We start from the raw sequence: 24,759 nt of genomic DNA on the forward strand, positions 1-24,759 counted from the left end.
ATGTGGAACTTTTTATTTTAAATAGATTGGCTCAGTGTACTAAGGAAATAATCTCCAGAATTAAAAACAAACAAAATCTCACATTTACTGAGTCATTTCAATAAGATGTTACCTGTAAATATTTTTCCAATTGTGATACAAAATATTTGAATAATATCTATTTATTGAGTTATTTGTTGTGTGCCAGGAACTATGTTAAATCACTGACATATATTAACTCAAATAGATCTTCAACAATAGTTCAATATCATGCCTGTCTCAGTCCCTACTTTCAAATGGGAAAACAGAGGCTTAGTAACTTTCCAAAGTATGCATCAAATTAAACATTATGTTGACTTTATAGAAAATCTTCAGTGTAGATTTTTTAGATGATGGCAAAAACATCCCATAATTTGGATTAGGCTTAAGGAGCAATGACGTAAAAACTTCTTATTTAATATACAATATTTGCAATGGTGAGCAATTTAGTCTACAAAGTCTAAACTGGAGGCTCTGAAGAAAAATAAGAGGGTCTACTTTGCCATATATTATATATTCTGGAAGGATAATGTTACTTGTTCTTACAGTATTATAATCCCACTCTAAAGAATCCTAATAATAAAGCATTAGTATAAAAAGGTCATTCTGAAAATAATGTTGGGTGTACTTGAAATTCAGCCTGCCCTAAATCTGTCTAGGACTTGGGCCCCTTTGCTTCCCATTCATTGTTCCCGACAGCCAACTAGTTATTAAATCTTACTAATTTTTCTGCTTGATTTGTATAGTTGCGTACTCAACATCTTGAGATCTTAACTTGATATCAGCGGAAGGTCCAGAATGAATTCTTCAACTTCATTTAAAGAAAAAAGTTCTACAGGGAAGAAGTTTCTGGCTTTGTACCAGTCCAGCTGCAACTGTTGCAGCCATTTGGGGAGTGAATCAGCAGATGGAAAATCTCTTTCTCTCTCCCTCCCTCTCTCTATGTAACTCTTTCAAATAAATAAGCAAATCTTCTAAAAGAAAGTTTTGAAATATTGCTCTGAACACATATATACACTCCAACATCCTCAAATCACTTACTTTTTTTCCCAAACAACTTAATGTTCTTATGTATCTTGGCATCTTGTATCTTTCTTTTGCCATGGACTATCCACCTTTAGTAAGAATCAAACATCATGACCACTACAATGCCTTTTCTGATGATCCAAGAGCAGCTGCTACCCTCCTTGCAGCCTAATAAACACTTAGGTATATATGTATGTGTCTGCCGTCTCCACTACAAAAGAATTATACCTTACTCATTTTTGCATAAGTCCTAATTTTTATTTATATGAATAGAAGATTTTATATGTGTTTAAACAACTTTTTAAAAAAGATTTATTCATTTATATTTATTTGAAAGAGTGACACACAAAGAGAGGGACTGACAGAGAGAGGAAGGGAGAGAGAGGGAGAGAGGGAAGGAGGTAATTCATCTATCCGCTGGTTCACTCCCTAAATGTCTGCAATAGCCATGGCTGGACCAGACTGAAGCCTGAAGCCAAAAACTCCATCTGAGTCTCCTGTGTGTGTGGCAGGGGCCTAAATAGTTGAGCCATCTTCTGCTCCTTTCCCAGGCTCATTAGTAGGGAGCTGGATCAGAAGTGGGGCAGCAATGTTCAATGGCACCTTGATATAAGGTGCTGGCATCCCAAGTGGCAGCTTAACCCTCTGTGCCATCAATATTGGCCTCAATCAATGGTTTTTATTTATTTTTGAAAGAATCATCCTATACCTTCTTAAAATGCCAAAATCAGGATGTTATGCAAATGTCAAAGCAGCAAAGCAAACATAAAGAAGAGAAAATATATCTGAACTTTATGAAAATAATTCCATTAATAAATAAAAACTAGACTTAAAACTAAATAGATTTGGAAACTTACAATTGCAGAAAGCTTGCAGTTTTATAAGTGAGCAGCAATGCAAGAGCTGCTGCCCCCTGTAGTGCCCAGCTTTACCAAGATAGGCTTTTCCAGTTCAAGAACACCAGTTTACTTTCTGAGAATAGAAAGTTGGTAACAATGTGGCGAAAAGGGCAACACCAAGAACTCTATTATGTGAATGATCTCCTCCACTGGCAGCATAAGCTCCACAGAGGCAGGAACACTTTTCCTTACTACTACAGTCCAAACATCTAGAAAGTACCTGGACCTTAGGGGGAACTCACTATGAATGAGTAAATAATATTTAAGTAGCTATATTAGTTTTCATCAGAAGAGACAATCTCCTATGTATTCTGGAAAGAAAACTCTCAAAAGATTTGCAACAAATTGCCTGAGCCTTCCAGGATCACAATTTAAAAACAAAAGTCACACACAGCAAAGCTAAAATCTAGGAAATGCTTATTAAGCTTGCTCTAAATGATCAGGTATACCATGAGACAACTGCCATAAGCCCTCCAAGAATGGTAAAGAACACCAGTGGAAATTGGCAATATTAAGTATTTGGTAAAAAAAAGACTTTGCTCTTATGTTATAGGAATGCTGTAAATCATACGATACATTTAAAGTCAAGCAATCACAAGGAAACTACACATTTCTGCCTTTTAAGCACTTTTCAGGAAATAATACAAATCTTCCTATTCAGTACTTATCTTCAATTAGAGCCTATGGTTTTATAACCTGTAATAATCTTCCTTAAGATGTTCTCTGAATACACTTTCCTTTAATGATGTAACTGTAATTATGCACACAATCAAATGTAAATCCTCATCTCACCATATCTATGAATATATTACACAGAACACTTTAAAATATTTCTGATAAAAAATAAAAATGTCTAAATATACCTCCACAGTATTTAATTTCATTATTCATGATTTTAAAATACTTAGAAAACAGTGATTCTTTAGAAATTAGGATAGGGCCGGCACCGTGGCTCACTTGGTTAATCCTCTGCCTGTGGCACCGGGTTCTAGTCCTGGTGCTCCTTTTCCAGTCCAGTTCTCTGTTGTGGCCCAGGAAGGCTGTGGAGGATGGTCCAATTACTTGGGCCCCTGCACCCGCATGGGAGACCAGGAGGAAGCACCTGGCTCCTGGCTTCAGATCGGCACAGCGCAATGGCCTTGGCAGCCATTTGGGGGGTGAACCAACAGAAGGAAGACCTTTCTGTCTCTCTCTCACTGTCTAACTCTGCCTGTCACTTCCTAAACAGCTGCAAAGGTCAGGGCAGGGGCAGGCCAAAACCAGGAGCCTGGAGCCTCTTCCAGGTCTCCCAAGTGGATGCAGAGGCCCAAGCACTTCTGCCATTCTCTACTGCCCTCCAAGGCACACTAGCAGGGAGCTGGATCAGAAGTGGAACAGCTGGGACTTGAATTGGAGGTGGCAGCTTTTATCCGCTATACCACAATGCCAGCCCCAAAACTTAGGTTTTTCTACAACACTCTCAAGAATTGTCTTCTGACAGCATTACCTGCACTGACTGAAAGACCTCCCACCAGGTTCTAGCTCCTAAGGGTTCCACCCACTTCCAATAGTGCCAACTGGGAGAGGGAGGCAATCTTTTTAACATGTGGACCTCTGGGGGACATCCAAACTAATATCCAAAACAACAGCACTCAGTCTTGGTAAAGAAGTTTAATAATCTGGAATCAGAACAGGTAAATAAGGTATCCCTGGTGAAGCTGACGCCCAAACCAATGAAAAGAAATATTTTTAATTTGATAGAAACAATTTGGTACTTTATATATATACCTATTCATTTAAAAAGTAAAATAAACAATCCTATTCATGTAGCTGATGAATACTATTTACAACTATTCAAGGTCAGATACGCACTTAAAAGGAAATGATGAGGCATTCACGTCTTCCTACTGCCCTTAAGAATAAGAATTTCCTGAACAAAGATGGATAGCACTTTTATGCCTTCCTTCCACATTTCTTTTGGAGCCATTTATGTGTTATTCCTATACTGGCAATCTATGACTAACAGCTGGCAAATGTTCATAGTGATGCAGAAGTATTTGAAATGGTTGGCTAGACTGTTACCACGTTATCAGAAAACTAGAATATATTTGTATATTAGTTGTCTGACTTAGAGAAGATGGGATGAGACAACCAACCAACCAGTGATTTCACTTTTCATAAAGATCCTCAAAGGTGTTTTCTCAGTAGGCTAAGGAGATAGAAGCCATACTATACTCATCAAGTATATAACACAGTATAAAACAAGAGTAACATTTAAGTGAACTAATTAGATAAACTATGGTACATGCCAAGAAAGGAACAAGAGAAAACAGACAGCAAAAGAAGGGAGAATTACTGTAGCAGGCTTTTAGCTTAGGAGCTGGGTTCCTAACTCCAGGTTCCATACAAGAGCACCTGGGTTTGCTTCCAGGCTCTGGCTCCTGACTTCAACTTTCTGCCACTGCAGACCCTGGAAGGCAGCAGTGATTCCTGTCATCTTTGTGGGAGACCCAGAATTTTCTTTCTTCCATAAGGGATCCCAAATCAATCAGGGGAAAGTGGGGGTGTGTGTGTTAAAACATGTATGTACAGTGAATTAAGATGTCTAAGAAAAAAAAAAAGCCGATAGGAAACTTATCAGCTTTTGATAAGAAAAAACAGCTGATGATAGGAAACTAACTTTTTTCATCAATGAACCATGATTAACAAATATAAAGTTGGGAGTATTTGCAATACTCCCAAGTAAGAAAAGTGGTTAATACTTAGTGTTTAAGATTCCTTCTGGGGCAGTGCTGTGGCGTAGTGGGTAAAGCTGCCTCCTGCAATGCCAGCATACCATATGGGTGCTGGTTTGAGTCCCAGTTGCTCCACTTCTAATCCAGCTCTCTGCTAATGCACCTGGCAAAGCAGAGGAAGATGGCCCAACTCCTTGGGCTCCTGGAACTATGTGAGAGACTCAGATGAAACTCCCTAGTCGTGGCAGTCATTTGGGGAGTGAATCAGCTAATAGAAGATCCCTCTCTTTGCCTCTCTCTCTCTGTAACTCTTTCAAATAAATAAATAAAGTTTTTTTAAAAAAATTCTTTTCAGTTATAAGTCTTATGATCTTCTGTGTAGATCTTCTGTAAGAATTCATTTGCCAGCAGTAACAACAGAAATAACTGTAACACTGATAGTAGTAGTAATAATTTTCATTACTATCATAAAAACAGGCACTTACTAATTATGTGCTAATTATTTTAATCTCTCATGTCAATCTTACAGTTATTATTATCATTCCAATTTTAGAGATGACTAAACCAAGGCAAGTGAGGCAATGCAATTTGCTGAGGTTAATAATAATCAGGAGCAGGCAGAGCTGGGATTCAAATTCAGCTTTGATTTCACAAGTTGGACTTTTTTTTTTTTAAAGATTTATTTATTTATTATAAAGGCAAAGTTACAGAAAGGCAGAGAAGTCTTCCATCTGCTGGTTCACTCCCCAAATGGCTGTAACAGCTGGAGCTAGGCCAATCCAAAACCAGGAGCTTCTTCCAGGTTTCCCATGCGGGTGCAGGGGCCCAAGGACTTGGGCCATCTTCCACTGCTTTCCCAGGCCATAGCAGAGAGCTATATCTGAAGTGGAGCAATTGGGACTCAAACTGGTGCCCATATGGGATGCCAGTAATGCAGGTGGTCGCCTTACCTGCTAGGCTATAGCACCGGCCCCCACAGCTTGGACTCTTAAAAGGGGAACCTTTTTTCTGCCAAGGGCCATTTGGATATTTACAATATCGTGAGCAGGACATACAAAATTATCAACTTAAAATTTAGCCTGCTATAGATTTACTGAGTTCCACCTACATTTGTCTTGGTGAGGCCAAAATGATTTCACAGGCCTTAAAAAGCCTACAGCCTGGAAGTTCTCCATCCCTGCTCTAAGCTATACCAGCAAATCAAATCATGGAAGAAACAGATTAGATCTAGCTTGAATTGAATTAAGTAGCTTTGCTATCCAAACAACATGAAAAAAGCTTCACAGGCCTTTAAAGATCAATGTTTTGCAGTTCAGTATGCTGACCCATAAAGTGGCATTTAAGTACTCAGAAACTCTGTGAGATCATTTAGAGTAGTCTAAACATTCTTCCATTAATGAAAGAGCAAAGCCCAAAGATATTAAGAACTTTCTCAACTCATATGACTTGCTAGAATCTGGCTCTCTTTGCCTTTCTGTGCTGAGTTCTTTCTCTCCAACACAAGATACACAAGTCAGCTAATCATATAAATTTTTGTATTTCCAAAAGTATAAACTTGAAAATTGGAACTCTGTTATAAGAATATTTCTTGAAGTAAGCTGAGCTGAGATACAGAAGTCTTCTAGTTGCACATGGTGGCATTTTAAAATATTCTAACCAGTGTGATTTTTCAACCAAAATTATTTTATAATATGGTTAAGTATGATTATTTTAGAATTCTAATTTGAAAAATTATTTTTGCAAGTTCATGCTTCACTGACAGATAAGCAGTATAACTAGCTACTTAAACTAATCAAATCACTTGATTGCATTAAAGAATGAAAATATTTAAAGAAATGGGGAGAAGAGTAATTTTACCTTACTAAATTTTGCTGCATATATTCAACCTTCATTAAAATCTGGACCCCAGTCTGAGAGTGAACATAGGTTTTCAACCTGAAATAAAAACATCATATTGAAAAAAGTGAAATTGATTTTTAGTATATTTCAGGATTATCTTATGAAAAGTAAGCAATTCTGAACACCTAATAATCCTTCAAATGCATCTGTGCCAGCACAAAAAATGAAGTTTTCTAATGCAGGAGCTTAAGTAGAACTACATTTTTTTCCTCTCTGTTCAATTAAACAAATTAGAATTTATCCATTTCAGACAATTAAATTAAAAATGTATCCAATTAAGTAACAGATACTTTGTCTTACTGGCAGCATACATTTAACACAACAACTAGGTTATTGGTGGTAAGAAGGAAGGAAAGCAAACTATCACAGCTGTCCCAAATATACTGTTTGATATATGACATGCGTTTGCTTCAATCTGGGCACCACCTTTTATCAAATGAAAAAGAATGAGACTTAATTTGAATTGGATCAGACATTTTAGAATCTACCCAGTCTAAATTTTGAACACCAGGTTACTCTGGAACCAAACCAAGTGTTCACATCCCAAGCAATTACCATCTGGTGAAAATAAAATCACCTGGGTTCCTGCCCAGGAGCACTAATAACTCAGATTCCAATAACTGTTTCCTTTTTTGAGTACTGCCTACTGTATGTTAGGCTTTGTACTAGGAATTTTACATATGCTATTTCTTATCAGCATCATAACAACCTTAACTAGTTCTTATTTTACTGATGAAAAAACTCAGGGCCTGGAAGTTAAGTAACTTGTTCCTGATCACACAGCTAATAAGGGACAGAGTCAGCTATTCTAACCCAGATATCCATGACTGAATCTTTCCACTATGCTATCTTAACCAATTTTATCTATGCTGTATTTTTGGACAGGAGGTAGGGTGTACCTTACTTAGTTCCATGAAGACTTGGCTGAAAAAGGATTTCCTGTCTTTAACAGTTACTTGGAAAGTCTTAATTTCCAGAGTTTTTGGTTCAACTTGAAAGGCAGTTTAGTTTAAGGGTTAAGAGTGCATACTTTGACTCCAGACTGCCTGCATTTAAATCCCTGGTTCCCCACTTACTAGGTATTCAGTTAGTTAACCACTTTAAGGCTTAGTTTCCTCATCTGTAAAATGAGCAGAATATTAAGAATCTACCTGAGTTATTCTGAGAATTTAATTAATAAATTTAATATTATCATTCTTGAAGAGCATTTGAAACACTGAACAGTGAGTGTTAGCTACTATTATACTAACCTTCAATAAACACCAAGGAAATGTGACCAAAAGTAAACTGCAGTGACACATGACATTCTAATAAAGTCATGGCTTTACACAATATGCACTTAATACTCAACTTTTTAAATATCTTCAGAAAGTTGTATGAGTTTGAAACATACCTTTGACGAATTATGGGATCAGATTTTTCAGGATCAATGTAAGGTTTGAGGATTTCATTAATAGTTTTATCATCTGGTACTCTTTTAACAAAGGAAAAAACTGTATTATTATTTATAATTTTCTACTAAAGGTGTTAGAATTACTAAATGTTGTGGATTTTTTCTTTTCCTTTGATTAAATAATTTAAGAATGACCCTTTATTTCACTACTGGCAAAATATAACATCCTTTTAAGCAAAAATTACTTAATAATACACAAAAAGATTTCTTGGCATACTTATAAAAGGACTTTCAATTAAACATTTTTGAGAAGCTTCTTAAAAATCAGTTATAAAAATATGATGCCTCTAAGAACACACATCTGTGCTCAAATATCATGTCTGTATGAAATATACTTGAAACCTGCAGAAACAGAAATCTGAAAAAATCTTTCAGATACTAATTTCAGTACATGTTCAAGTTTTTCATTTTCTATAAAACCATGTTAAAAATTGATACTGATTTTTAAGCTGTCCAACTTTCCTGTATATTTGCACACTACTTTCAACTTTAAAACTGTATAAACAAAATTAAGACACTAAGTTGCCTCAACCATTTACATATGTTTATAAACACTGTTGGCCACACATTTCCATCTGTAAAATGAGTCCTTTTTATCTTTAGTCTGGTATACAACTTCACACAACACAGTTCTTCAACAAAATTTGCGTGACAGTTACACTGAAGAAAATTTATATACAATGTGGATATATGCTAGATATACTTAAACATCAACTTTAATTCCAAGGAATTCAACAGTATGCAACCATTAAAACTTTTAAATGGCACTTGAAAATATTCATAACATGAAAAAAGTAGACAACCTCATGCAAATTCATTCAAATGCCAGTATACATATATGAGTTTAAAAAGTAACTTTTGCATAGTAAAATTTGGGTCATTTTTTACTCACTATACATCTCATCAGTCTCAGAAACAGAAAACTCTCAGTCCCTTTGATTCTCCTTGCATCCTTCTTCCTAACACCGCCTCTCCCCCTGCTTAAGTAGCCACCAGCATGATCTCTATGTTCATCATTTCCCTTAGCATTCCACCACCTTTACAGGTATTCCTGAAAAAGTATACTATTTCATTTTCTGGAGGTTTTTACTTTCTTATTGATGAGCAGAATCATATTCTATGCATTTCTTCCTCAACTTGCTTGTTTCAACATTTGCACAGCTGTAGTTCATTCATTTTATAGTGATGGTTAATATTTCATTGGGTGAATATTCCACAACTTAATTTTTGTCCTTCTAATGACATACATACAGTTAACAACTTGTCTGAAATACAGAGCTTAAAATAAAAATAATTCAGTTCTTAATAGACAATGATATACTATACCTTTTTTCTACGTACTCAGCTTGACTTTGAGGAAAGCAGAGCTTCACATGCCAACAAAACTGTTGTTTTCTAAGAGAAAATAATCATGTGAGGATCAAGGTAAATAATGACAGTATGAATGCAAATCAACTTTCTGAATTTTCATTTAAAAATCATTCTGAGAACTGAAATCTCTTTCCTATTAACAGCTATTTTCTAAGACTTTAGAAGCTATGTTTTTGAAAGACTATACTTGTAAGTGTTATTAAGAAAGAAAAAAAATAAAGTGAAGTAGTTCTAAATTCTAAGAACGTCACATTCCTGAATTTGAAGGCAATTTCTCATAGTTCAGAGGCTTCTGAGATCAGTGTGCTACTACTTTAAGTTTACAAATAAATTCCTCATGACTAAACACAATGAGCTGATGTCTTTGCCTGACTAGTCTGGAAATTAGGTGAATGAAGTATTGTCCGGTTGAGTCCAGCTGGCTGCAAATATACTTCTGAGGCATGAGTACGTGCATTCAGTAGCAAAACAGTAGACAACAAGCTGGTTGCTAGGCAAAATGACTCTGACCTAGAGTCCCTCTGCTTTCAGATCTAAACTTTGGTGTGATACAGGATTAACAGTAATAATCCATTAAATGCTCAACTTTAGAAAAATGACAATATGCCCTATTTTTTCTTTTTGACAGGCAGAGTGGACAGTGAGAGAGAGACAGACAGAGAGAAAGGTCTTCCTTTTCCGTTGGTTCACCCCTCAATGGCTGCTGCGGCTGGCGCACCGTGCTGATCTGAAGCCAAGAGCCAGGTGCTTCTCCTGGTCTCCCATGCGGGTGCAGGGCCCAAGCACTTGGGCCATCCTCCACTGCACTCCTGGGCCACAGCAGAGAGCTGGACTGGAAGAGGAGCAACCGGGACAGAATCCGGCGCCCTGACTGGGACTAGAACCCGGGGTGCTGGTGCTGCAGGCGGAGGATTAGCCTCTTGACCCACGGTGCTGGCCAATATGCCCTATTTAACATGCCTAAATTTAATGGTACTGGACAGCTTTTTTTTTTTTTTTTTTAATCCAATGTTCAAAATAGAACAGAAATGTAAATATCTTAACCTCATGATAGTTTTATATAATATTTTCCTTACTTGGAAGACATTTCTGGAGCCAGCGTTGTGGTACAGTGGCCTAAACTACCACTTGTGGGGCTAGCATCCCTTATGAACAATTATTCAAGTCCTGACTGCTCCACTTCCAATCTAGTTCCCTGTTAATGTGCGCAGGAAGGCAGTGGATGATGACAGAAGTGTCTGGGTCCCTGCCACCCACATGGAAGACCTAGACAGAAATGCAGGCTCCTGGCTTCAGCCTAGCTCAACACAGCGGACCAGCGGATGGAAGATCTCTCGTTTTGCCTCTCTTGGTAATTCATTCAAATAAAATAAGATAAAAATAAATCTTCAAAGAAAAAAATCTTGTTAAAATTTCTAAGGTAGTGCCTGACAGCATCTCCACTAAGCAACGACCAGTATCTCCTTGAAATATACCTCTTAGCAGCAAAATCTAAAATAATGAATAACATGAAGTTATAACCATAAACCTGAAGATGTAAACCAAAAGTCATCAGTTCCTCTGAAATGGCACTGCTCATATTATAGCATGTTTAAATTCATTAACAAAGATACACATAGAAATGAAATGCTTGTACCTATCAGATTTTCAGAACAGTTTTAAAATTAGAGATATTTTAGTGAACTGTGACCAAGTGGACACTCCACTGCAGACGAGAGTATAAACTGGTGTAAGCCTCTAGTAGTTCAATTTCATAAAAGCTGTATGTAACAGGTTGAAATTTAAAAAGTATGTATTTTTGCCTGAACAATTTCATTCTCAGGAATTTATTAGTCTAAGGAAATAACTGGGTAAGTAGTAAGATATGTACAAAATGTTTACTGCATTTCTTTTTTTTTTTTAAATATTTATTTCATTTATTTGAAAGATAGAGTTACGGAGAGAGGTAGATACAGAGAGAGGTCTTCGTCTGCTGCTTCACTCCCCAGATGGCTGCAACAGCCAGAGCTGCGCCAATCTGAAGCTAGGAGCCAGAAGCTTCTTCCGGGTCTTCCACATGGGTGAAGGGGCCCAAGCACTTGGGCCACCTTCTACAGCTTTCCCAAGCAATAGCAGAAAGCTGGATCGGAAGAGGAGCAGCTGGGACTAGAACCAGCGTTCTTATGGGATGCTGGCGCTTCAAGCGAGGGCGTTAATCTGCTGCGCCACAGTGCCAGACCCATGCATCACTTTTTATAACAGAAAAAAACTAGAAACAACTTAAATATACATAATCAGATTTATTATAAAACATGGTATATTTACATAATGAAATGTTAAACAGTCATAAAAGATGATGCAGAACTATATGCATTAATATTGAAAAATAGATGTTGGTTGATAGCATTTATATTTAAAATAGATTTACAAGGGTGTCTATAAATATGAAGGGCAAGCCCTAAATTTTAACTATAGCTATTTCTTGATATTATAAAAGGATTTAATTCTTTCTTAAGAATACATCTGAATTAAGTAATCTTTCAAAAAATTTTTATTTTTAAAGTTAGCATGTTGTCATGGGGAAGTGCTGGACGTAAAAGTGACAGAAGGAACTGCAACCCTGTAAAAAATTACAAATATTTCCTTATTAGAAATATTCATTTAAGATGTCTCCATTTTATCTTAGGAGTTATTGCCCAGGCAGAACCAGGGTTACACATCTAATCATTTTGATAGCCTCAAAGCTGTCATCCTAAGAAATATGACACAACTTAAGAGTTACATTCTAGGTCTCTGACATGGGTGCAGGGGCCCAAGCACTTGGGCTGTCTCCAACTATCCTTTTAGGCACAGAGAAATCAAAGTTCAAGGTGCGATAGTTTGTCCTACCAGTTTAAGATGCCAGCTGAGACACCTGTGTCCCATCTCATAGTTCCTAGGTTTGATGCGCACCTCTGATTCCTGACTCCAGCTTCCTGCTAATGCATACCCTGAGAGGCAGCAGTGATGGATCAAGTGGATGGGTTTCTGCTGCCCATGTAGGGAAGCTGGATTTGGTTCCTAGCTTCTGGCTTTGGCTGAGCCTGGCCCAGCTCTGGCTGTTGTGGACATCCGGGGAGTAAACCAGTAAATGGGAGCATTCTCTTTCTCATTAAAAACAAAACAAAACAAATGAGAAGCGGAAGTTCAATAATAATGGTTTTGCCTCCTTATTTGAGAAACACTGGTAAGTAGTATAGGTAGACATTTTGATAACCTTGTGACCATTCCCTACTTTTCACCGTCATCCTTCCTAATCCATCACTGTACATTGGTAAATAGATATCATCCCTACCCTCCAGGATGTGTGCCTGTTAGTTTAACAAGGTCAATATATATCTTCCTGGACACAATCAAGGTCTAATTATAGTCTAATCATGGTGAATTTCAGCTTTCTTCCTCAATAATGTTGAGAGAAGCACTCCTTCTAGGTATTTACTGTAACCTAAACTGTCACCAGCAACATCCTTCGACGGTGGAGGTTTAAGGGGAGGATTAAGCTGACATTAGAAATAAAGCAAATCCTTGATTATATAATCAAGTCATTGTATCTAATAACCTATCCGTTGAGTCCATCCTACCTCTGAACATTCAGTTATGAGAGCCAAAATGCATTATTAAAACAGCTTAAATAATATAAAGACTGAGTATTCTATTTCATGCAACAGGAAGCATCCTAACTTATAAAAAGGAGTAAAGCTTTGTTCTTTTTAGGTTTTATCTTTCATTTATAAGCAATAGAAAAAGAAAGAAAACTAAAATTGTCAACTGTTATGACATTTGGAAATGGCAAATAATACCTGACAGAATTTCAGGAGAAAAAACATGTTATTCCACTGCAAGCTATAAAAATCTTATTTAAAACTGAAAGAAAAATTACCGTATTTTGAAATTCTCCAAGGGAAAAAACCAAATGTACAAAATACCTACACAATCCTTCACTCATGAGCATTTAATCTTTTGAAATGTATTTAAAGATGAAAATGTAAAGCTTTTCAAAATAAACACAATTATCCCACAGAAAAATAATCTACTTTATTAGGACAGATGATAAAGTATTTTTGGAAGCATGATACAAAGGATCATTTACTTAGTATGGATTAACATGACCAGAATTTAGGAAAATGAAAGCCATAATTTTATGTCTCACATCACTGTGAAAATACTGAAAAGTTCCAGTTATATATCTCTAGCCTTTTGAAAAAATTAGTACTACCACTACATAGTAATTATAGGAAACAGGTTAACTATGTGGTGGTACTGGCTTCAGTAGATAGTACATTAAGAAAAAGGATGTAGCAGGTAAAGGCTGAAATGACAAAGAACACTGTGCTTCAAATAACTGATAAATACTTGAGCACTTAAAACAGTCCTCAGTTTGCAGTGGGGTGATGGGAGTGGAGCCCTCTAGAAATAGCTGGGAAATTTAACAATTTTTTAAATGCTTGAGGTATTTAGTAGGGAAAGCCAAAGAATGCTAGTCTCTCTATAGTACTGGTGAAGTCCTACATAATAATAACAAATCATCAATTTCAAATGCCAACAGAGTCCCTTTTAAGAAACACTAGAACATAGAAAACAGAGTATATATATACACACACCAAAAATGAATACCAGCACTGGCCAGCATCTGTTTCATATTAATCATGGAGAAAATATGTATTACAGGAACTCATGCAAAGGAGACATGGGGAGAAGATGGGCTATCATGTGTACTTTCACAGGTGGCTGGGCAATAGGTAAGAGGAAGACAGTCTGGGATTTAGAAGAATGACTAACCTGGGTACGTTTAGTTGACAAGGAAATCACGTAGGGACAGACCATAATGGGATCCATATTTGGATATGGACCAATTGTAAGAACAGAAGATTTTCTGCTCAGAATATGACTCTACCTTAATTCCCTAGCATAGTGAGCCTTTCTCTCAGGCTATCTCCTATCACTCAATAACTCCCACTCCAGCTCTAGAAACACCAAACTACTTAGTGACCTTCGAAATTTGCTGCTCTATGCTTTTGCATGTGATATGCTCACTGCCAGATCATTCTTTCCCTCTGCCTAGGTAAAATCCTAGACTTTTGGGCAGGTGTTATCACCTGTGATGCTGGCATTCCATATGGATGCTAGTACACATCCCTGGTGTTACACTTCTGATCTAGCTCCTTGCTAATAGCCTGGGAAAAGCAGCAGAGGACTGCCAAATATTTGGGACCCTGCTACCGACCTGGATGAAGCTCCTAGCTTCGGTCTAGCTCAGCTCTGGCCACTGAGGCTACCTGGGGAGTGAACTGATAGATGGAGGATCTCTATCTCTCCCTTTCTCTCTGTGACTTTTTCAAATAAATAAATCAATCTCAGAAACAAAACAAAAAACTGTTTCTTCTGCTTCAAAAGTATGCTCAAATTCCCCTTCCAGGGATCTCTGCGAGTGAGATCCCAGTGGAAAGAACGGGGCCATCAAAGAAGGAGGTACCTTTCTCTGAAGGGAGGAGAGAACTTCCACTTTGACTATGACCCTGTCGGAATAAGATCAAAGTCGGCGAACCGTAAAGGCTTCCATAGCCTTGGCAACTCATGACTAGAGCCTAGGGAGATTACTGACGCCATAAACAAGAGTGTCAAATTGTTAAATCAACAACAGGAGTCACTGTGTACTTACGTCTCATGTGGGATCTGTCCTTAATGTGTTGTCCAATGTGAAGTAATGCTATAACTAGTATTGAAACAGTATTTTTACACCTTGTGTTTCTGTGTGGGTGCAAACTGATGAAATCTTAGTATATACTGAATTGATCTTCTGTATATAAAGATAATTGAAAATGAAAAAAAAAAACAACCTGGTGTTAAATTGGAAATTGCATAGAAAATTAATCAAGTTTTAAAAAATATCATGTAGGATCTCTGTCTTTAATGTGCTGTTCACTGTTATTTAATGCTATAACTAGTACTCCAACAGTATTTTTTCACTTTGTGTTGCTATGTGGGGGCAAACTGTTGAAATCTTTACTTAATATATACTAAACTGATCTTCTGTATGTAAAGAGAATTGAAAATGAATCTTGATGTGAATGGAAGGGAAGAGGGAGTGGGAAAGGGGAGAGTTGCGGGTGGGAGGGAAGTTATGGGGGGGGGGAGCCATTGCAATCCATAAGCTGAACTTTGGAAATTTATATTCATTAAATAAAAGTTAAAAAAAAAAAAATTCCCCTTCCAGGAAAGTCTGTCCTGTCCTCTGCTCTCAGTGAATGACACTCTTCCACCCCAAGGCTGAGGCAATGAGCCCTCCTCTGTGCTACTTGCGTAACCCCTCAGAGCATTAACTATAATAGGCTGTAAGAATTTACCAGCATGTCTCCCCACTGACTGAATTAATTTAGAATGTCAGTGACTTATAAGCACATAAGTCACTGGTTTCCAGTAGAAGTAAATGTCAAAATGATCTGGTGCTTTTTAAAAAAATAAAGATGTCTATGGAGCCAGTGCTGTGGTGTGTAGCCTCTGTCTGCAGCACTGGCATTCCATGTGGGCACCAGTTCAAGTCCTGGCTGCTCCACTTCTGATTCAGCTCACTGCTGATGAGCCTGGGAAAGCAGCAGAAGATGGTCCAAGTGCTTGGGCCCCTGTACCCAAGTACAAGACCTGGAGGAAGCTCCTGGCCCTACCTTTGGATCAGCTCAGCTCCGGCCAATGAAGCCACTTGGGGAATGAACCAGAGGGTGGAAGACCTCTTTCTCTGTCTCCCTCTCTGTAACTCTGTCTCTCAAATAAATAAATAAATCTTTAAAAAAAATAAGTAAATGATGTCTTTCAGGGTCAACACTGTGGTGTAGCAGGTAAAGATACTGCCTGCTACACTGGCATCCCATATGGGTACTGGCTCGTGTTCCATCTGCTCCATTTCCTTCTTTCTTTTCTTCTTCTTTCCTTTTTTTTAAAAGATTTATTTTTTGAAAGGTAGAGTTACAGAGATAGAGGGAAAGACAGAGAATCTACTATCTGCTGGTTCACTGCCCAGATGGTTGCAACAGTGGGGGCTGGAGCATCTTCCAGGTCTCCCATGTGGGTTCAGGAGCGTAAGCACTTGGGTCATCCTCTGCTGCTTTCTCAGGTACACTAGCAGGGAGCTGGAAAGGAAGTGGAGCAGCCAGTACTTGAACTAGAATCTGTATGGGATGTTGGCACTGCAGACACAAGCTTTACCCACTATACCACAGCTGAATTTCCAATCCAGCTCCCTGCTAATGCACCTGGGAAAGGCAGCAGAAGATGGCCCACTGCTACCCAAGTGGGAGACCTGGAAGAAGCTCTTGGCTCCTGGCTTTGATATGGCACATCCCAAAGTGTTGCAAACTTCTGGAGAGTGAACCAACAGATGGAAGATTTCTCACTCCTCCCACCCCAATCTTTCGGATAAATTAGTAAGTCTTTAAGAAAAATAAAAATAAAAAAATAGAGATGTCTTAAGGCCCAACGGGTTAGCAATTTTGTTGGGCAAGCCCAGGTATCTGCATTTTTTTAAGATTTATTTATCTGAAAGGCATAGTTACAGAGAGAGGGGGAAACATGGCGAGAGATCTTCGATCTGCTGGTTCACTCTCCAAGTGGCTGCAAAAGCTGGAGCTGGGCTAAGCAGGGGGCAGCTTTACCCTCGTCACCACAGCAACAGCCCTCATGTATCTGCATTCTGAAACTGCTGCACAGTTAATTCTGATATGCTATCTAAATTAATAACTGCTATATACATACAACTGACACTATTATTGTTACCATCTTACAGGATAAGGCAACAGGCAAAGAAATATAAGCAATGAGAAAAGTCTATATACATAAAGATTAAATTTTGTCATGTTTAACAAAAATTAAACATTCAAGGTAAATTAGTTATATTATTATTCCTCTTTTAAAAAGCAAATACCCTGAAAACATGCATTATTTTTCTTGGTAAAAAATACTTGAAATATGTGCTCGCTTCAGCAGCAAATATACTAAAAATACTTGAAATACTTGATCTCTAACTTCCTGTAAGGCAGCAATTTCAAATGAGAGGGAGATAGGGAGAAGGAGTAAGCTTTAGGCCACATTATAGGGTACATGGGACAACACATAAGAGCAGCAGACAGTGAAAAACCAGGAAAGGCCATGACAAATTTCACCTAACAGCAATTCTGCCCACAGCCAATGGAGGCTATCTCACAACTCATGACGCCTATAGGCACAGCATCATTAATATTCTAAGTGACTGTTGGAGTAAAAGCATGTTTTTTAGAAAGATGTACATAGTAGCAGTATATGCAAGTGACTGAGGTAAGGAAGGTAGAGAACACTCAGAAGTCTCCCAGCAATCCTGGGTGAGACACGAAAGACCTGCACAGAATATAGCTGATAAGTACTACAGTCAAGGAAGCAGAAAGAGAGGGACACAATCAAGAGGCATAGCATGAAGAACCAGAAAGTGACGGAAAAAAAGACTTGCCTAACTGAAACAGTTTGGGGACCCCAAGATGATCAAGAGTATGGATTAATTTTTTTTTTTCCATTTCCACAAACGCTGTGTAGGTGCTGCAGTGGAAAGGTGCACTCTCTGTGATGTTGCTGTCACAGAAACTGCTGTACCACTGACCGCGTGGCCACAACCCTACATAAAGCCCTGTCTGGGGACCCATTAAACTTCTTTCTTTCACACTGTTTTTCAATGTCCTTGCTGTTGCTTTCAAATTCTTCCATCATTGTTAGAGCAGAGAAACCACAGGGCCAAACATTTCAGTCAGTCAGTAAGTTTGTACTGAGCACCTATTATGTAATCCTCCAAAAGCTCACTGCAAAATCCACTTGTCCCTCCAGGAACACAACTGACAAACCTGTCACTTCACTTTCTTTTGCTTTTATCTAAAGTCAGTGTGTAGGAAAGGACAAGACTATACTAGTGTTTCTAAGATACCTCACATTCCATGCTTTAATAAATTCATCATTTCTTAATTACTTACACAGCTACAACTGACATTAATATATATATATAATGCAGTATAATTAGAATGCTGTAATTTTATCCAAAAACAAAAATTTGTAGAAGATCTGTTATTTCTTTACAAGAGGGCCATCTAGTGGCTAGCTTCTAAAACAGGACTGAAGGTCATAAATAATAATTCACACTGTTTTTTAATAATGGGCAAAAGACACACATGGAAAGCTAAAGAGCTCTGGTCAAAGATGGATTGAGGCTGGTGTGGCGGCTCACTAGGCTAATCCTCTGCCTGTGGCGTCGGCACCCTGGGTTCTAGTCCCGGTTGGGGCGCCGGATTCTGTCCCGGTTGCTCCTCTTCCAGTCCAGCTCTCTGCTGTGGCCCGGGAAGGCAGTGGAGGATGGCCCAAGTGCTTGGGCCCTGCACTCACATGGGAGACCAGGAGGAAGCACCTGGCTCCTGATCAGCGCAGCGTGCCGGCCTCAGTGGCCACTTCGGGGGTGAACCAATGGAAGGAAGACCTTTCTCTCTGTCTCTCTCTAACTCTGCCTGTCAAAAAAAAAAAAAAAAAAAAAAAAAAAAAAGACGGATTGCGAACTCTTAGTTCTAAACTAAAAGAGTAGAAGAATGGTAAACAGAAGGACTGGGTTGCTTAGAACTGAAGGTCAAGATCATGAAGAAACAGGTAAAAAGGTCAAAAGCAGGGCCCCATTGTAGGGAACAGTTAGTCGACAACAAAAAGTCAAAACCATGAGTTGAATTCACGATACAAGTTGAATCCCTAATCTGAAATCCAAAATCCTCCAAAATCTGAAACTTTAAGGCATTTTAGGTTTCAGATTTCCTGATTAGAGGTGATCTTTCAGTAAAGTATGTGAAACACTTTGAAATCTCAACACTTATAGTCCCAAGCATTCCAGGTGATATACTCAACTTGTATTACTGTGGAAGGTTCCTTAGTCAAATTCATGCTTCCAATTGATAAGTTAAAGTATACTACTTCCGTATTTGAAGTCTGACCAAAATAGACAGGAAAATAACATGGGGGACTTACACAACCAAATGAGATTTGTTATCCCAGCACAACCAAAACAATTTCCAAGTTTGATATCCAGGTTCCCAAAACACTAAACATAGGGGCCGGTGCTGTGGTGTAGCAAATAAAGCTGCCACTCCCTGCAGTGTTGGCATTCCATATGGGTGCCTGTTCGTGTTCCATCTGCTCCATTTCCAATCCAGCCCTCTACTATGGCCTGAGAAAGCAGTAGAAGATGGCCCAAGTCCTTGGGCCCCTATACCCACGTGGGAGACCCAGAAGAAGCTCCTGGCTCCTGGCTTCAGATCAGCCCAACTCCAGTGCTTGTGGCCACTTGGGGATTGAACCAGTGGATGGAAGACACCTCTCTGTGCCTCTCCTTCTCTCTGTGTAACTCTATCAAATAAATAAATAAATCTTTAAAACAAAAACAAATAAAAACTAAGCACAAGTGATAAAGAGTGCAGCTTAAAAAATGGAATTTTATAATATAGTGTCAGTATACTTCTTAAAGATTAAATTTGTGGGCTGGCGCCGCGTCTCATTTGGCTAATCCTCCGCCTGCGGCACCAGCACCCCAGGTTCTAGTCCCGGTTGGGGTGCTGGATTCTGTCCCGGTTGGTCCTCTTCCAGTCCAGCTCTCTGCTGTGGCCTGGGAAGGCAGTGGAGGATGGCCCAAGTGCTTGGACCCTGCACCCGCATGGGAGACCGGGAGGAAGTACCTGGCTCCTGGCTTTGGATCGGCGCAGCGCGCCGGCCGTAGCGGCCATTTGAGGGGTGAACCAACGGAAAGAAGACCTTTCTCTCTCTCTCACTAACTCTGCCTTTCAAAAAAAAAAAAAAAAAGGTTAAATTTGTAACCAGGAACTAGTGTTGCAGCACAGTGGGTTAGGTTGTGCTTGCAATGTGGGAATCTCATATCGGAGTGCCAGTTCACATCCTGGCTGCTCTGCCTCTGGTCCAGCTTCCTGCTAATGCACTTAGCATGATGGCAGAGGATGGCCCAAGCACTTGGGAGGCCATGTTCATGAATTGTTTAAGAATAAATAAAGTGGCAGGCACTGCGGCTCAATAGGCTAATCCTTCGCCTGCAGCGCCGGCACACCGGGTTCTAGTCCCGGTTGGGGTGCTGGATTCTGTCCCGGTTGGTCCTCTTCCAGTCCAGTTCTCTGCTATGGCCTGGGAGTGCAGTGGAGGATGGCCCAAGTCCTTGGGCCCTGCACCCGCATGGGAGACCAGGAAAAGCACCTGGCTCCTGGCTTCGGATCAGTGCGGTGCGCCAGCTGCAGTACGCGGGCTGCGCCGGCCATTGGAGGGTTAACCAATGGCAAAAAAGGGAAGACCTTTCTCTCTGTCTCTCTCTCTCACTGTCCACTCTGCCTGTCAAAAAACAAGAAAATAAATAAATAATAAAAAAAAAAGAATAAGTAAAGTGCATTTAAGAAAATAAAGATGTAGGTAGGCCTGGCTTAGCCCTGGCCTTTGTGGCCATTTGGGGAGTGAAACAGCAGATGGAAGATCTGTTTCTCTTTCTCCCTCTGACAGTCATGCAGATAAATAAATAAATAAATAAATAAACCTTAAAAATTTACAACTAAAAATGTGTAATGGTTCTGCTGAATCTTTATTTTCTTAAATGTACTTAATTTATTCTTAAAATAAGCAATACATGGACATGGCCTACAATTTAAAAGGTATAAAAGGGTGCAAAATTGACCTTCCTGTCTCCTTCTACCCAATTTTCCTCTGGTAGCAGTTATTCATCCCCCTAGAAATTCATGTGTTGGAAATTTAATCACCAAATTCACGAATTCACATTAATATGTAGAGATGGGGCATATGGGAGGCAACTAGGATTAGATGAAGTCATAAAGGTATAGTCTCATGGTCTCATAATGGCATTCGTAGATTTTTGGGAGGAAGACGCAATCTATCATTCTTCCTCTCTCTTACCATGTGGTGTCTCTAGCTGGTTATGGCACAAAGACACCAGAAGCGAACTAGGTTTTGGAGCCATGCTCCTGGACTTCCTGGTCTCCAGAAAGAGATAATTTTTAAAAAATATTTATTTATTTATTTATTTGAAAGCCAGGAGTTACAGAGAGAGAGGGAGAGACAGATCTTCTATCCACAGGCTTATTCCCCAGATGGCCACAACAGTAAGGGCTGAGCCAGCCTTAAGCCGGGAGTCAGGAGCATCACTCAGGTCTCCCACATGGGTGGCAGAGGCCCAAACACTGGGGACCATCTTCTGCTGCTTTTCCCAGGACATTAGCAGGAAGCTGGACTGGAAATGGAGCAGCCTGGACCCAAACCAGCACCCATATGGGACGATGGCTTCAAATGTAGTGACTACCTTCTACCTCACAACGCTGGCCCCAAATCTTTTTTCTAATTAATACAGATGCCCTCTTTGTCATATATATTAAAGATTCTTTTGGTTCAGCTTGTTTTTCTTACTTTATGATAGTGTTTCTTTTGCCATGCAAAATTCTTAAATTTTAAATAAATTTAGTTACTGTTTTCCACTATGACTGCTGGATGTTTCTTCTCTTCAAGAATATTAAAAAATCCTAGTATTTTGTGGTTGGTGCTGTGGTATATTGGGTAAAACCACCACCTTCAGTGCCAGCATTCCATATGAGCTCAGGTTTGAATTCTGGTGGCTCCATTTTTGATCCAGTTCCTTGCTAATATGCCTGGGAAAGCAGATCCCAAGTGCTTGGATCCCTGCACTCATGTGGGAGATCCAGAAGAAGCTCCTGGCTTCTGGCTTTGGACCAGCCCAGCTGCAGCCATTGCGGCAATTTGGGGAGTAGCTGATAGATCTCTCTCCTCTCTCTTTTTCTCTCTCTCTGGCTCTGCCTTTCAAATAAATAAATAAATCTTAAAAAAAATTATTTTCTATGGCCTCTTACTCTTCTTTTTTAGGTATTTCCTTTTACTTCTGATATTGGACTGGTGCTTCACCAATGCTCACTTGATGCCCCAAACTCAATCCATTTTCCTGAAAGTCCCTGTTACACTTTAATAATGGCTCTGATCATATTAAGCCACTGCTTTTTAAGACATGTCCATGCATAAATAGAAAACTACATGTCCCATAACCTGGGCATGTACAAAGGAAAATCTAACAGAAGGAAAATCTAACAGGTGGAACCAAGTTTAACAGGACAGTCCTGGCACTTAAACACACCACTTTCAAAAGCCAAGTGGTCCCTTTAACATGGAAATCCGGAATTAAAAGTCCATGTTAACATGCTGGCTTGATTCCAAACCCCTCCAATCAGAACTTGTTTCTCTCCTATTTATTCCATAAAGATTTTCCTAAGCTGCCAGGTCAGGGAGGCAGATGTGAGTAATTTCTCCTGCCTCCCGACTGGCCAGAATAAAAGTCTTTTTCTTCTCAAAAGACCAGCATTACTGAGGGAGCAAAGGCAGGAGGTCTATCTTATTCTGTACCAATTTCTTTATGTTACACTTCAAAATGAACTTCATTTTGTCATGAGCCCTTCCTTTCCCTAAAATATATAAATAAGTAATCTCAATCAAAAATGACAGAATCCCACTGATATTTTGATTAAGATCACACTGACTTAACAAAAATCATTTAAAAATAAATGTTACTTCTACAATAATGAGTATCAACAAGGCACTTTCTTCAGTAAAGTTTAAATTTTTTTCACATATATCTTACGTATTTCTTTCAAGCAGTCTTTTTAAAAAGTTTATTATACTATTTTTTTTTTTGAAGAAAGGGAGATCTTCCATCTAATGGCTTTACTTCTCAGATGCCTACACCAGTCAGAGCTGGGTCAGGCCAAAGCCAGGAGCCAGGAACTAGGAATTCCACCCAGGTGGCAAGGACCCAAGTATTTGAGCCATCTTCTGCTATCTCCCAGGGTACATATCAGCAGGAAGCTGGATCAGAAGCAGAGGTGTACTCAAACCTAGGCTAGGCATTCTGAAATGAGATAGGGCCATCAAACAGCCGCTTAAACTACAGTGCCACAACATCTGCCCCCTTTCAACAGTTTTTGATTAGTTTTAGGTGAAGGTAAACATAAAATTATAAGCCCTACAAAAAGATAAAGGAGTTATTCTGAAACAGCCACTATTTTAGAGAAGTAGCTTGATATATGCTCCAAAACAAGTTCAAGGGAGTCGTCTACTCAACAAGCATATCTATTTTTTTAACACACACAAAAAATCAATCTAAGCATCCCTTAACTTTCCTTTGTCCATTAAAGCTATCCATTAAGACATTCTTGCAAATTCACTAGTCCTCTAAAATTCACTTCCATTAAGCATATTTTTAAAAAAAATTTGACAGGTAGAGTTATAGACAGTGAGAGAGAGAGAGAAAGGTCTTCCTTCCGTTGGTTCACCCCTCAAATGGCCGCTACAGCCGGAGCTGCGCTGATCCGTAGCCAGGAGCCAGGTGCTTCCTCCTGGTCTCCCATGCGAGTGCAGGGCCCAAGCACTTGGGCCATCCTCCACCTCCTTCCTGGGCCACAGCAGGGAGATGGACTGGAAGAGGAGCAACCCAGACTAGAACCGGTGCCCATATGGGATGCTGGCACCACAGGTGTACGATTAGCCAAGTGAACCACGGCACCGGCCCCATTAAGCACATTTTTGACTTCCCATATTGTTACATACCACCTTGATGATTCGATGAAAATTACAGTTCTTATTTGAAAACTTCACTTTCATTTGCACATGATTTTAGGAGATACAGAGTCATAAAGGTTACCTGGGTTAGAATGAACCTATTATTCTAAGGTGCCTATGGTGTCTTCTGCACTGGTCACTTGCTTATAAAGAGGTAATTCAGGCACAATAGCTCAATCACATATCAAATGGGGGAATTTAAACTTTTAAACGTTTTATTGGAAATACTTACAGGAAAGTTACACAAACTACAAAGATTTCTTCACTAAGATTTCTCAAGAGTTAAGAGTTACCATCAGAACATTTAAATTTAAAAACAATTTCCATTTGAGTTTTTGACCACACTGAAGTTCAAGCTGCTTAAGCACATGAAGAATAAAGTTAATACCTTGGGCAATCTCAGTACCACTTGAGTATGCCCTAAAGAAAACATGTGGGACCAGAAGGGCTTTAGAGTTCACCTTTTTTTTGGATTTTAGAATATATATAACAAAATATCTTGGGACTAGGACTCAAATCTAAACAGGAAATTCATTTATGCTTCATACACACAACAGTTTTAGTGCATTTGTGTTTTGACTGCATCCCATCATATCTGATCAGCTGTGATATATTTTACTTGTGGTGTCATGTGTGTTCAAAAAAGTTTTGGATATTGGAGTAGGAATATATTATAAGACCAAAATCTCAA

The 24,759-nt window shown here is 39.0% G+C and overlaps 1 protein-coding gene across 2 annotated transcripts in view; it reads right to left on the minus strand.

The window, feature by feature from the left end:
* ZNHIT6 (zinc finger HIT-type containing 6) overlaps window positions 1–24,759 on the minus strand; it is a 109,475-nt gene that overhangs the window by 69,660 nt on the left and 15,056 nt on the right. For both annotated transcript variants that reach the window (XM_062191648.1, XM_062191647.1), the window contains exons 6-8: window positions 9,336–9,404; window positions 7,950–8,030; window positions 6,515–6,592 (exon numbers count right to left, since the gene is read on the minus strand). In XM_062191648.1, coding sequence (XP_062047632.1) covers window positions 6,515–6,592; window positions 7,950–8,030; window positions 9,336–9,404 — 228 coding nt within the window. The remainder of the gene's footprint in view (window positions 1–6,514; window positions 6,593–7,949; window positions 8,031–9,335; window positions 9,405–24,759) is intronic.

This window comes from Lepus europaeus, chromosome 5 (assembly GCF_033115175.1).
Source record: "Lepus europaeus isolate LE1 chromosome 5, mLepTim1.pri, whole genome shotgun sequence".
In the NCBI taxonomy this organism is placed as follows: domain Eukaryota; kingdom Metazoa; phylum Chordata; class Mammalia; order Lagomorpha; family Leporidae; genus Lepus; species Lepus europaeus.